The 14,111-nt window shown below is 37.6% G+C and overlaps 1 protein-coding gene across 1 annotated transcript in view; it reads right to left on the bottom strand.

Moving 5' to 3' along the window:
- The window catches only part of ercc6l2.L (excision repair cross-complementation group 6 like 2 L homeolog), a 67,530-nt gene extending 53,730 nt beyond the window's left edge, over window positions 1-13,800 (bottom strand). The window contains exons 1-4 of the mRNA XM_018259169.2: window positions 13,473-13,800; window positions 13,320-13,375; window positions 11,877-12,301; window positions 5,174-5,296 (exon numbers count right to left, since the gene is read on the bottom strand). Coding sequence (XP_018114658.1) covers window positions 5,174-5,296; window positions 11,877-12,301; window positions 13,320-13,344 — 573 coding nt within the window. The 5' untranslated portion in view covers window positions 13,345-13,375; window positions 13,473-13,800. The remainder of the gene's footprint in view (window positions 1-5,173; window positions 5,297-11,876; window positions 12,302-13,319; window positions 13,376-13,472) is intronic.
- Between the last annotated feature and the right edge of the window lie 311 nt (window positions 13,801-14,111).

Raw genomic sequence — 14,111 nt, 5'->3', positions numbered from 1 at the left:
ACAGTACAAATGGAGCAGGCAAGAGAATCGTCAAAACAGGCTGGGTCGAGGCAGGCAGATATCAAGAATTGTCAGGCAGGCAAGGGTCAAAACCGGGTAATCAAACAGATGGGGTCAGGCAGAAAGAGTAGTCGAGATGCAGGCAAAAGTCAGGATTCGGATATCAGAATTGTCAGGAACAGGCAGGGATCAAAACCTGAATAACAGACAAGTTTCACAGGAACAGACAGCACAAGGATTCAGGAACCACAGAATCAAGATTCTATCACGGGCACTGGCTGGGAGTATGAATGGGCCTTAAATACATTCAAATTTCGTGCCAAAGCGTGCGCCAATGCGCGCTGGCGCAATCACGCGCCCTAAGGATCAAAGATGGCGCTGGCTCCGGTGACTAAGAACCACGCGACGGGTGTCCCCGCCGATGGCGCGGCGGGCGACCCCGCCGAACAGGTAGTTTCGTTACAGAAACATACTTTGAGCATACCTTCCAGCAAATTCAATAAAGTGTGAATTTTACTGAACGTTACCTCTTTCGCTATAGAGTTTACTTTGCCACCTCAGTCCAGGCGAACTGATACAATGAAGCTACATCTTCCTCGATCTTATGTCAGTGACATCATATCCTGTATGCCGGAAATGCATTAAAGTTGTAAAAAAATATTGGCGACTTTTCTTTTTTTAAAGTGGGATTGCCTTCAAAAGTCCGACTATTAAAGATTTATGTGCAAACTATTTTTTTAAACTAATTTGAGGGGCATGGCAGATTTGTTAAAGGGTGGGCTCATGTCTAGGGCATTAGAGGATCTTTCGAGGGTCTTTATTATGGCTCATTGGACATGTACTTGCCACTTCAAGCATTTGCACCAACTAATGAAGAAGTCCATATTACTTAGGTACCCGCTCTATTGAAATTAACCTAAGCGCAAGAGTGCTAGCGAAGTTTTGCTAGGCAGAAATGAACGCTAGCGAAAGCTTGCTATGAAATTTGCTATGAAAATTCGCCAGCTTTCGTTTGCTGAGGCGCAACTTGGCATTTTAGTGAATTAGCATAGTGGTAACGTATCTGTGCGGAGTGTGGCGAAGCAGTCACTGGCATAATTTTGCCCTTTAGTGAATTTGTCCTTATATTTTCAAAAAGTATAGCCAGCTGAGTCTGTGTGATCATTTAGCAACAGTTAACCAACTACATCCAAGAGAACTTCATTTTGTAGCTCATTGATAATGCCTATGTAGAAAGGTGTGACAGAGCTTGGTTTGATCAGCATAGTGGGTCACGTCTGCATAGTTGCATCATTGTCCACCTTCTTAACCTGACTTGTAGAAGCAAACCGACCAGAAAGCTGCCGTTAAGCGATGCCACGCTAGCCAATGAATGTGCAGAAGTTCTTGAAGTGATTCTGCTTATTGAGACGGACCATGCAGGGACCATAGGTGTAGTCAGCCAGAAGTTAAGGGGGATGAGGAGCCCCTCTACGTGGGAAATTCACTAACCTCCGAAAATTCGCCAGCGACGGCTTCGCTCACATCACAACACTTTCGCCAGGGTAGATTGGCCAGGACAATGCTAAATCACTAAAATCCAAAGTTGCGTCCAAGGCATCCAACATGGCGAAGTTGCACTAGCGTTACTGCGGCAAGAAAAACAAAGTTGCGCTAGTGTTGCCTAATTTGCATACGACGGGAAGTTAAAGTCGAATGGACGTATATGTTGCAGCCAATACATTACATTGCACAAGCCTGGGAAACTAATAAAATAAAATAGAGTTGTTATATTGCCCTACACATGTGCCCAGTGTATAGTTTATGTGCCATATGTTAGGAAATGTAGGGGGGAAGCCGGGTACCCAAGAAAAAATTTAAGATCTTTTGCAGCCTATCACCCTGAAAAATGAAAAGTCGCCAGCGTTTTTTGGGAAAAAAAAGTCCTATCTACCTATCTACTCTATTGCACTTCGGCTGGTCTGTGGTGGCAAAGGCAAGTCTGGCGCAAGCGGTAACGTACTGTAAAATCCGCATCTTAGTGAATTTGCATAGTTACGCCAGGCGTAAGGGAGCGAATCACCGCTGGAGTCTATCTCCTTCACTAACGAATTTTTGCTAACGTTAGATACTTTGCCCTTTAGTAAATCTGCCCCTATGAGCGAGTAGGTCCTAATTCTAGTCAAGTGTTAAGAGCCTGGACTTATCAACAGTCTTTGCCTCACTGCATTTTTGCTAATGGGCGTACATTATACATATATTCCAAATAATGGAGATTACTTTTACCAAGGTGAACTACCCTAACCCCTCTAATCCATCCGGAACAAGGATTTGTCCCTAGAGAGAAACACACTACAATAACATATTCAGCATTTTGCCAGTGCAAGCACCAATTGGCACCCATGTTTTGTGGATTGCAAGCAAGTTATGGCAAACACTTTCAGGTTGGTGGTTGCTTCACTGTTCTCGAGTCAGTGAGCACATTATTCAGTAGAGAAGGCTGGGTAAGTGCTTTGCCGCGCCACATGGTAGTTCGATCATAAACTTTGAACTATAATCCTTGTGCTTTTGAAAATACATAAAGCTGTAAGGAATGACTAACTAGTAAAATATGGGGACAGGCAATGCAGCTTAATCAATCATATTACTTTTGTTTGTAGCAATATTTACCATATCTGTAGCACTTCCACTACTTTAATTAGCCTTAGAGTGCTCCGACAACCACCCTTGCATAACTTTAAACATCTATGAATGATAAGATGACATATTCTAGGCAAATATTTGATTCATGTTTAACTGTATTCTCTGCTGCAAAGATATATGCCAACAGTTATGGCATGCACTAAACGTTGTAACAATGACTCAATGTGCAGTGAACTGAAAAAAGTACTGGCTTCATATCAAAAAGAGCACATAGACACATTAGTTGTCCAGAAAAAACAGTTCAGAGTGACTGGCAAAGAAAATACTCTGAGGCATATCTACAGATCATATTCACCAAAGAGATTTCCATTGTCAAGAGTTACAAAGCCACAAGTGTCAATCATTAGGTGGAAAATAAGAAAGAAAGAACAGTGAAAAATATGTACTACCGATTGGTTCATCCAAAGTAATCATTTTCCTGGCAATTTGTATATTTGTCTAAGTTGAATAATAGACACTTACGTTTGTTAACTTTTTTTTTATTTTTTTAATGGTCAGATTTTATTTCATAGTATTTGTATCTACAGCAGAAAAGGGTGTGTAAGGGAGGTATACAGTATAGTTAGTCAAGGCGACGAACCACTAAATAATTACATGCACAAGTAGTTTATTAAAGGAACAGTAACACGAAAAGTGCTTTAACTTAATGGAAATCTAATGTACAGATTGTGCTACACTCATAAACTGGTCTGTTTGCTGTAAAACTCTACAATAATTTAAATAAACAAGCTGCGGTTTAACCATGGGGGCAGCCATTCAAAGATAAAAAAAGGCATAGGAAACTCAACAGATAATAGATAAACTCTGTAGTACACAATGGGATACTTCAGAACTTAAGTGCGAAAAATTGTGTATTCTGTGCTTAAATGGCTGCCCCCATAGCTGCACAACAGCTTGTTTATATAAACTATTATAGTTTTTCTGAAGCAAACATACCAATTTTACCAGTGCAGGGCAACAGTACATTATATTGTAATTATTTTAAAACACTTTGATTTTTTTGGCATTACTGTTCCTTTAAAGGGAGGTAGTGACTTTAGAAAAGCGGAGTAAAACTCTGGCAGTAAGTTAACATTATAATAGCAGACCAAGGAGCATATTTATCACAGTGAAAAGAGCTTGGCACTGTTCATAAGAAGTACATTTCACAGTCCTCTATTTCGATTAAAGGAGAAGGAAAGGCATTTTCTACTTGGGGATGCCAAAAGTTAGGCACCCCGAATGATTCTTTTTACTAACCTGACTCTGTGGGCCGGTGCTCATATCAGCCGAAAACTGCACTGGCCCAGGTTATTCCAGCGAGCACCACGGAATGATCATTTTCTGGCTTCTCCTTTCTTCTCGCGGGTGCACATGCGCAGTAGAGCGAAAAGCCAAACTTTAACAAAAAAGCCAGCTATTTCATTCTACTGCTCATGCGTCTGCCCCAGGAAATTTGAAGAAAGAAGAAGTAGGAAGGGGATCGCTCCATGGTGCTTGCTGGAATAACCCAGGGCCAGTGCAGTTTTCTCCTGATAGGATCACTGGCCGGGTGTCGTGTAAGTAGATACAATCACTTGGGGGTGCCTAACTTTTGGCACTCCTCAAGCAAAAACACCTTTCCTTCTCCTTTAATAATCATTCATTTTTTACAGAAATACTTTCACCCGCTCTTTAATAAATATAATCCTCCAAATCCTATCCAAGTGTAATGAGTGCTAAGGAGTTCCCCTCTGATACTAATGTCCCTATGTGTTACACTTTCCCAATTAATAGGCGATTCCTATATTATTTATTATTTGTCTCTTCCAGCAAATGCAGCTGCTAAGCTTTCTTTTGATCTTGTGGCTGGGACCAAACCTATCAATTACAATGGACTATTCTTTTACTAGCTGAATGATGCTTGCGCAAAGGTTTTATGTAAATGTATTGTGAAAATCTCCATGAGCGCTGAAATGTGCTGTAGCGTCCTTGAAATCTAGGTTTAATAACATTCTGGCACCACATCCCAAAATCTCAAAGCTTAGGTCTACAGTTTCAGTTCTACAAGGATGCAGACAAGGTAGATTTTAGCTAGTTGTTCAGGGTCAAGTACAATCTTAATATAATATTGTAAATCCTTTCCAGCAACTCTGGAACTAGGTTTAATCTGTTAAGTTTATTTTTATGTTACAAACCTACAAATACTGGTTTTGCACAGAATATTTCAAATCATATGAATGTGCCTATATGGTAGATTTTGATAGAGCACTGCGAATGTTCTTTGGATTGGTATTGCCACAGGTTGATGCAAGCAGTAAATATTCAAAAGTTTGTTAAATATTGGCACAAACAGCAAAATAACCTTAAAATTAAGCAATGTAAACAAAGTGAGGTGTGCCTAAATTCTTTAGAGAAATGTTAATATCTCTACAATATCTCCCGTAATATGAAATTTAAGATTGAGATGGTATAGAGGAGACACAATGCACAGAGCACACTGAGCATGATTTGTTAAAATTTATTTTCCTACCTTTTTAGGAGACAAAGTACTGCTGGCTTTCTTTATAGTTCGCAATAAAAATTCCGGCATATTGTTTTCAATATCTTCCCGTGTTCCCTTCTTGTTGAGAACGGCAGCCAGAAATGATATAACCTAGTACAGAAATTAAGATTTCAGGGTGCATGTACTTTTAAAGGTTTTAAACACTGTATTTCATCAAATTCAGTTTTTGCTAAAAAAAACAAAAAAAAAAAACAAGAGGAAGCCAAGACCAATTCATACAGCTTAAGTATTATTTATTGCAGTGCAAAGTAATACAACAAAGCTCATTTACATTCAGCAAGTTTTTACTAGTGCAGAAGCCTATTAAAAATAAATCTGATTTTTTCATTATTCTACTAGCAAATGGTTGAATAAGGCTAAATCACTGATGGGTTGTTGTAGCTTACTGCCCATGTGCAAATTCTTAATATTAGCAATAAGTCTAAACAGGTTTCAGGCACGCTCAGACTATTTCAAGTGTCCATTTAAAGGGTATTACACTTTAAATGTAACTTTTAGTATGAACTAAGACAGCTTTATTCCATTGTTTTTAAAATAATAAAACTCTCAGGCTTGGAATTTCAAATGCTGCCTTGTTGTCGGGTTTTAATTACCCTAGCAACAAGGCAGCAGCATGGATGTCAGAATTAAAGAGCTATAGAAGAGGAGATGAATAAAAAATAAATAAAAACACGAAAACAATTACATTTAAACTTCACAGTCAACTTGTTTACTGGAATCAGAAACCCTCAATAACATAGCATTTTCACTTGCAGTTACGCAGATTGGGATTATATTATTTTATTTTTATATTAATTATAATTAAAGAAAACCTTACAAAATAAATAATGAAAACCAAGGCAGTACAAGGGTTATACAATTTAGGGACCTACTTTAAAATACTTTGTAAAAATTGGAGAAAACCTCACTGTTGATATTGCCCATAGCAACCAATCAGATCTTTGCTTTTGTTTACTAACTTGTAGGTAACTGTTGAAATTGAATTGCTGTTTGTTAGCTATGGGCAACATCACTGGTGAGGTTTTCCACCAAATTTTAAACAGCCCCTTTAAGTGACGTGGTAATGGCCACAAATCATTGTTCAATGGAACTGGAAGGTTGGAACTGCAGAGAACAGTCATAAGGGTCTGTATAGGAGAACTGCACATACGCACTAACACAACAGTGGCAGACAATGTGTTATTAGATGGTATGAATCAAGCACATAGCAAATAGGGATGACTATGCAAAATTATCTTAATGATGTGCATAAACAAACTTTTTCAGACCAATTAATTTTTGAGAAGAAAGAAGCTCAAATAATCAGTTAAAGACTGCACTGGGGATTGCTAAACAAAATAATTTCACCATTCAAATCAAAAAGGTCTCCTCCATAATTTGAAGGAGAAAAAAATATATATATATTACTATAGTCAAACTGGTAGGGTGATAAATGTCCTATAAAATCTACAAGTTCTGACAGAGCAAATTGCCCACTCAATCACAACTTTACATAGTAAACACGAAAATCAAAAATTTCAAGTGTGCTCTAGTCAATTTATATAATCCTTACAATCTGAAATAATCTTTAAAAGACTTAATATTCACTTTTTTTGGTCAGGACAATTATATCCTGAATAAAAATAAAGTCGTATGACATGTAACACTCAATACCTCCCCTTTGACACCTGTCATTCACATAACACCTGTCAGAACTTGTGACATTTGCAGATTTTTTGCTGGAAAGCAGACATGACAGCCAGTGTTCATTCATGTCAATCAAAAGTAATTTCAGCAGCACAGGGAGTTGTAGGAGAGAAAACAATTTGATTTATTAGCTCAAAATATACACCAAACATGTCAATGACAAATAGCACAGTGGGGTATCCAGTATTTCTTTCCACTGGGCTGAAATAGGGTATTTAGAACATTTCCCCCCAAAAATTCACAATTTTTAGCATAGCAGGTTCCCATTGACCCACATTTGTGATTTATCAAGCTTACTACTATATTTTTTCCCCATGTCCAGGCTAGCAACTTACCATTATAAACATATAGCAGCTACATTAGCATCTCATTATCTATGCCACATAGCCTTTTCTTTTTTGTGTTAATTTGCCAGTGTATTTTCACTTTGAAAACATGCTGGTGTATTTACCTATAGTAAAAATTTTGGCAAATTACTTTCGCAATGGCATAATTATGATGTTAAGTGAATAGCTGAGAAAATACACATGACACTTCAACAGAAACTTTGGCAGAGTTACACAAAAAGAAAAACCAAATGATTGTAAATATACCCATAGGTGTGTCATTAATATTTATGATTTGTAAAAATAAAGAGGTGTTCTATTAATTACTTCCTAACACTAAAATGGATTTATTTTTAAAAGGGGAACTTTTCGCTTCATTACAACAAAATGGTTTAGGGGAAACTTCCAAAGTCATGGGGGTTTGGGCATAGAGCCAGTATTTTGTTAAACTGCTCTCTCTCTTATATCCAAAAATTGTAAACTGGTAACAATCCCTCACTTTTCCCTTCCTATTCCAACAGCAGCTCCGAATCATTTCCAATATGGGTTCATTTTAAGCCAACACTTATTTAACAATTTTCAGGGTAACTACGATAACACAAATCCATATTGGTGGTAAAATAATTATATTGGTTATTTGATGTTTAAATGTTTTAAAGGAGTAGTATTTATCTAAAACACCTTTTCTGAAAATGAGCACAATACATAGAACGTTTGTTCAAAATTTATTTGGTCTTCAATTTAACAAAAAATACATAATTTGCCATTTTTTACCATGATAAAACACAGAACAGATTTTAACTCCACTGAATATACTGCTTCTCTCTGTCTCTGTATAAACAGGGTAATTTGTTCAAAGACATACAAGGAGCTCTGACAAAACAAAACCCTCCTTACCCTAAGCTTCAGCTTTTTAAGGGGCTTTGCTACCTGCTTGCTCACTAGAGCTCCTCAGTTAAGGGTAAGTGCAACATGGTCAGTCACAATGTGTGCTGGGGGACTTGATTTTAATTGCACTACATACTTAGAATACTGATAGGCAGTGTAGGGATCAAGTTGAGTAAGGGGCCTTGACGTTGCATGTGATCTTAGATATTTTGGCCACTTGTAACAAGTATTTTTAAAGGCAAACTGTGAACTGGTAATATTTCTCCTTAAGAAAAAGAGCTTATTTTATCAGCTCGTCAAGGCAGGAAGGTACAGAAACTAGTAAAGTAAAACTGGTTGTTTAGAGCAAGAAATACAAAAAACTGATATTTCTTAATAAAAGGAATAAACAAAATGTATGTGCAGCATATGCCCTACATACCAGAGCTCATGCGACAAAACTATGTATACTACACCTTAAAGTGGACCTGTCACCCAGACATAAAAATCTGTACAATAAAAGTCCTTTTCAAATTAGATATAAAATGCAATTTCTTTTTTTTTATTAAAGCATTCATAGCTGTTGTAAACTCATTTAAAAATATCAGCTGTCAATCAAATATTGGCTGCCTCCTCCTTAGGCACAGAGGCGGGGCAAGCAATTACTTTCACTTTCCATTCAGCACTTACTAGATGTCACTGCTCTCGCTACATTCCTCCAGTTCTCTTAACCATTTAATTTTGTAACCAGTGCAGAGGGATGGACATCAGGTCCCCCATTTTGGTGCACAAACAAGATTTTCAGATGATACCAGGCTTGCCTTAATAACAGTGTCCACAAAATGCCTCCTTCCTGGTTGCTATAATTATGAATTCCCAGACTGATGGAAACAAGATTTAAATAATTTATACAGTGTAATAAAAGTTCATTTTGCTTGACTAACATGATAAAATAGGATTTGGAATAATTTTTTTGGGTGATGGGTCCCCTTTATGGGCATTGTGTGATCCAAATTATGTAAAAACACATTTTCCAAGTCCCATATATTTCAAATAATAAATCTCATACCAGTAAGTACTGTGTAAGCAAAAATGACATGGTGCAAATGGACAAATTTACTACACTGCAAGAGCCCTGAGCAGACTCATTCACCTCTTCTATCACACACTGAATCCGTACCACACTCTTATATTCACCAATTTAATACATTGGTACTGGGTTGCCATTATCTAAAGGCCAACAGAAACCTTTGGAATTTGGAGGTGGAGATCTCCCAAAAATGCGTCTCCATTGGAAATAACTGAAATCGATAGCGGTAAAACCAAAATTATGCAAAGTCAACTGAAGTTTCCTCCTTCAGAGGAATGGAGCAATGCGTTGTTTTACTGCCAGCAATTTCAATTATTTCCAATGGAGTGACATGTTCAGGAGATTTGTCAACTAATCTCCTGTAAAAACGTTTACCACCAACAATAGGAATCGTTGGTGGTAAGACACATGTCGCTGCAGTCTCACAAAAATGCTTGATGTTGCCTCAAGTGGAAACTTTGAGCGATTTTTGAAGGCTGAAGCGACATGGGTTTTACCACCAGCATTCACCTTATTGCCAGTGCGATTAGCCGTCCACAGAAGCAGAGATTTATCGCTGTTGATTAATTTCTTGGTGTGCCATTACCCTATGGGGCTGAAACTCGGTCTGCTGAAAAACACAAGCAAAAACAAAAGGCGTATCTGGTCTTACAGGATTTTCTTGTACCCTGAAACTGCTTTATTTTCTTTACACCAAAACGTTTGATTCCTAGCTTCAGATAGCAAATTACGACTGGCTAGAGAAACATTTCCAACATTTTATATTAAAAAGTTACTTACACACTTCATATTCTATAATCGTTGTTTTATACCAATATGGACATCACTTTTTAAATGTCATTAGTAAAGTTACATAATCCTTTTGTTCTATCCCCTTTGTATTATTACCTTTGAACATGGTATAGACACATCCATCCATATTTTGTAAATATGCATTTCATACAGCTACCACAATTCATTTTAGTTCACACATATAGAAAGGCATTTACATTTAAATTAGCATATATTTTATATCATTGGCAATCTGTCAAGCCTAATTACACGTGGTTAATTTAAAATGTTGCTGACTGTCTGAACAACTTTCAATTTAGTTGAGTGAAGGGATGTTGCAGTAATCAATTACATGCACAGAAGCTGCATAACATTTACACCTGTGTCCCTTTGAAATGTCTAGTCTACCTTATATGTGCATATCTGAAACCGACAGTACAACAGATACTTTTCAAATAGCTGCTTCCTTCAAACCTTCAAGTACAAGCACCCAGCAAAGTCTTACCCATAAAAAGAATAAATGCCAGAGTAACCCATTCCCAACGTTTATATCATGTTTAATACTGAAGATAAGTTATTAGATATCAATTAACTGCCAAAGTACCATGGACATGATTTTAACTAAGCTTACATAGATCCATAATGATTGCAAAAATAAAATGATGTCCCTAGGGGGTGCCAATTTGTTCGACACCCACTGGTGAGTTTAAATAAATCACACTGGACCAGGGTAGTTTCTTGAGGAGGAAAGCCCACTCTTCCAAAAATTCAAGGTCCCAAGCATCATGAACAAAAAAAAGAGCCTACACTTCTATAGACAGATATTCATATCTCAATCAATAATTTAGAAATATCATGCCCAAAGTAGCTCCAGTGTATAAGTACCCCATCATACCTGCAAAAAATGTGTTAACCCTGTTGTAACAGTCTACAAAGACTACTTTTTTATTACAAACAAATAGCAAAGAAAAATTTATTATTTAGAAAGGAATGATATTGTCTTTTTCCAGAACTGTGGAGTTTTTGGGTATCTGGAGTCGGAGTGACCAAAAATGTACCAACTCCAACTCCTAATAACTTTAAATACAAACAGTGAAAATAATGAAATTTAAGAGCTTCTATGAAGAAGACTATGGCAGAAGCAATTCTGTTTCTAACAACAATACTTTAGTTAATTTTGGATTGTATTTAGATTATATTCTACAGCTATATGCCAGGTTCAATTAATATATACGTTTTAGGTTTTACAATTGTTTTTGTAGTTTAATTTTGATTTTGGTTTACAATTACCAAAAGATATTCTTTCAATCAACGTGGAAAATACATTAGTATATCAAAGGATCAGTAACACCAAAAAATTAAAGCATTTAATTAACATATAATATACTGTTAGCATGCACTGGTAAAATCTGTGTGTTTGCTGCTGCTGTGTATCCATGGGAGCAGCCATTCAAGCTGGAAAAAAAGGCACAGGTTACATAGCACATAACAGATAAGCCCTGTCCAATACAATGGAGTTTTATCTGTTGCCTGCTATGTAATCTGTGACTTTTCTCCTTTTTTACAGCTTGAATGGCTGCCCCCATGGCTACACAGCAGCTTGTTTATATAAACTATAGTATTCATTCTGAAACAAACACACAGCTTTTACCAGTGCAGAACAACAGTACATTTTATTTTGATGACTTTGTTACACTTTCAGTTTTTGGTGTTCCTGTTCCTTTAAAAACAGAGTCGGAGTCAAGCCAAAGAATTTATGTACCAACTCCACAGCCCTGTCTTTTTCAAGCCTGCTAAATAAAAAAGGTCAGGGAAATCAATCTAATTCCAGTCTATAAAATATGATAAATCAAGAACTAATGAGGACATTACACAGGCACCACTTTAATAATATTTTTGATCAATAATGTAGTTAAATGAAGGTTTATACCTGTATTGTCTTTCCAAGTCCCATGTCATCACCAAGAATACATCCCACAGACTGAGAGAAATGTTTATACAAGAAATGCACCCCATCCCTCTGGTAATCACGTAAGTATCTATTAATCGTATAAGGAACAGAAACTCCAGTATCTGACAATGGAAAATTTTCCGAAGGTCCATGGGGTCTCCTGTCTGGGAAAAAAGGTTTCTCCAAGTCTTCATCATCAAACATGGATGTGTTCCACGAGCTATTATAGGCTGGTGGTTTACAAAGCTCTGAAAGTGGCAATTTCTTTTGCGTAGAATCCAAAAATGAGATCACAGCATAAGATAAGCCATTCGCTCCACAACTGATGGACTTTACCACAGCTTCACAGAGCTCACTATTTTCAGAGTAAGGAGCCAGGCACTTTTCTTCGTTATGCCACACATCTATTATATGAAATTAAGGAAAGATGTTAATATGTGTAGAACAGAGACACCTCGCTACTCCCCTGAAACTGATACTCGGTTTGAAGTAAGAAAAAAAAAAAGCCACACCCTTAAGTTAATACAACTGTGAATTTACAACAATAATGAAACATCGACTGAAATTATTCCTCTCCATGCAAATGGAATTACCTGTATGGTTTCCATTAACTGCTACAGTGAATGAGGGTATGAGCTACTAAATAGGTACAAAATACATTTAGACAAGTGTCACTGGTTTGAAAATGTTTGTAAGCAATTATATAAATTCTATAACTTCATTATGCCATTTATATACCTTTGTTTCTGCAAGTCTATTTAGAAAGGAAAACGATATTAATATTAGACTATGATGTTAACATGAAAAACATTTGCACTAGTATTCTTATCGCTTCAAAAACAAACAGTGCCTAAACCTCAGTATAAAATAGTGGAATTGCCTTAAGAATGCTGTACACTTTTCCATGCAGAGCAATCCTATGCAATTAAAGTTTTCCCTGATTTCTCCACCACTCACATTTCTGTATTTGGTTCTGTCCACCGTCAGTGGTCCTAAGCATGGGCAGACGCTGTAAGGAATGGCAGTTTTGGCATAAGCCAAAGGTAATGTGTGGCACAACTTTAGCTGCAAAGGACTGCCGTAAATGAAAATGTGTACAGATGTCAGGGGTGCTCTGCCAATGAGGCAAGTTGAGGCACACGCCTCAGACGGCAGCGCCCCCCTGGTTGCCAGGGGCGGCAAAAATGCCGCTCCTGGTAACTAAGAGCCGAATTTCCGGTTTTCAACACGGAAATTTGGCTCTTCTAGTGCAGAGAGCGCAATTGCCTTGGGCAGCAAATTGGGCAGGATCGCCCCTGACAGATGTCATACCATACCGACTTATAGAAATAGTATAGCACATTTACAACAACTCTAAGTCTGTAACAGAAAAAATAAAGGGACGTGACAATCAACACAAAACAGATACAGATTGATACTTGCCTTGGTCACCTCTACTACAATCCATTTCAAACAAGTTGCTGTATAATATTACAAACCTATAAAGCAAAGACAGACATTAATAAAGACATTTACAAAATAATTTTGCTTGGGGAGAGAAGTGGGATATTTATATATTTTACAAAGGACAATTACCTTCGATTAGCCAGCTGAAGCACAAATAATAGTAGAATTTACATTTCTTTTGGGCATTTCGTCAACAGCCTGGACACTTACACACAGGGAACTAGTTTTAAACATAATCAATATGCAGCCACGAAAACAACAACATGGAAAAATGTAGTGACACGGGTCTGCATTGCTTTTGCTAATATCTATCATCTGAATAGGTCAGGAGTTCCGGGTCTTGAAACGCAAGTGCGACATCTGGATTGTAAAGCTCCTAAACCGGACGCTACTGAGACGTCACAGCCGCGCCGGTCGAGTGACGTCATCGCGCCCGCGCCGGCAGTGGAAGACCGGCCTATGCTTTCTTTACTGTGGCGCTCGATTTGGAAATTTTGTCATGTTACTGCTTCCCCGCCGGCGAGCCAATAAGCCTTCACCGTGACTGTTTTGTGGAAATACGCAGTGTCACCCTGATGCTGCTGTATAAATGTAGTGCCAAAGTTAAAATACAAATGCAGAGTGTTGGCCATGTATAAGGCCACCTGAACACACTGAACAATAAATACAGTGTAATGCAAAATTCTTGCACATTGATGTAGCTACAAGACATTGGGTCTTACAGCAAAATCATATTAAAGGGTTTGTTAACTCAGACAATTTGCACTT

This window comes from Xenopus laevis, chromosome 1L, assembly GCF_017654675.1.
Source record: "Xenopus laevis strain J_2021 chromosome 1L, Xenopus_laevis_v10.1, whole genome shotgun sequence".
Classification (NCBI taxonomy): Eukaryota; Metazoa; Chordata; class Amphibia; order Anura; family Pipidae; genus Xenopus; species Xenopus laevis.
This window is presented reverse-complemented; position numbering and strand designations above follow the sequence as displayed.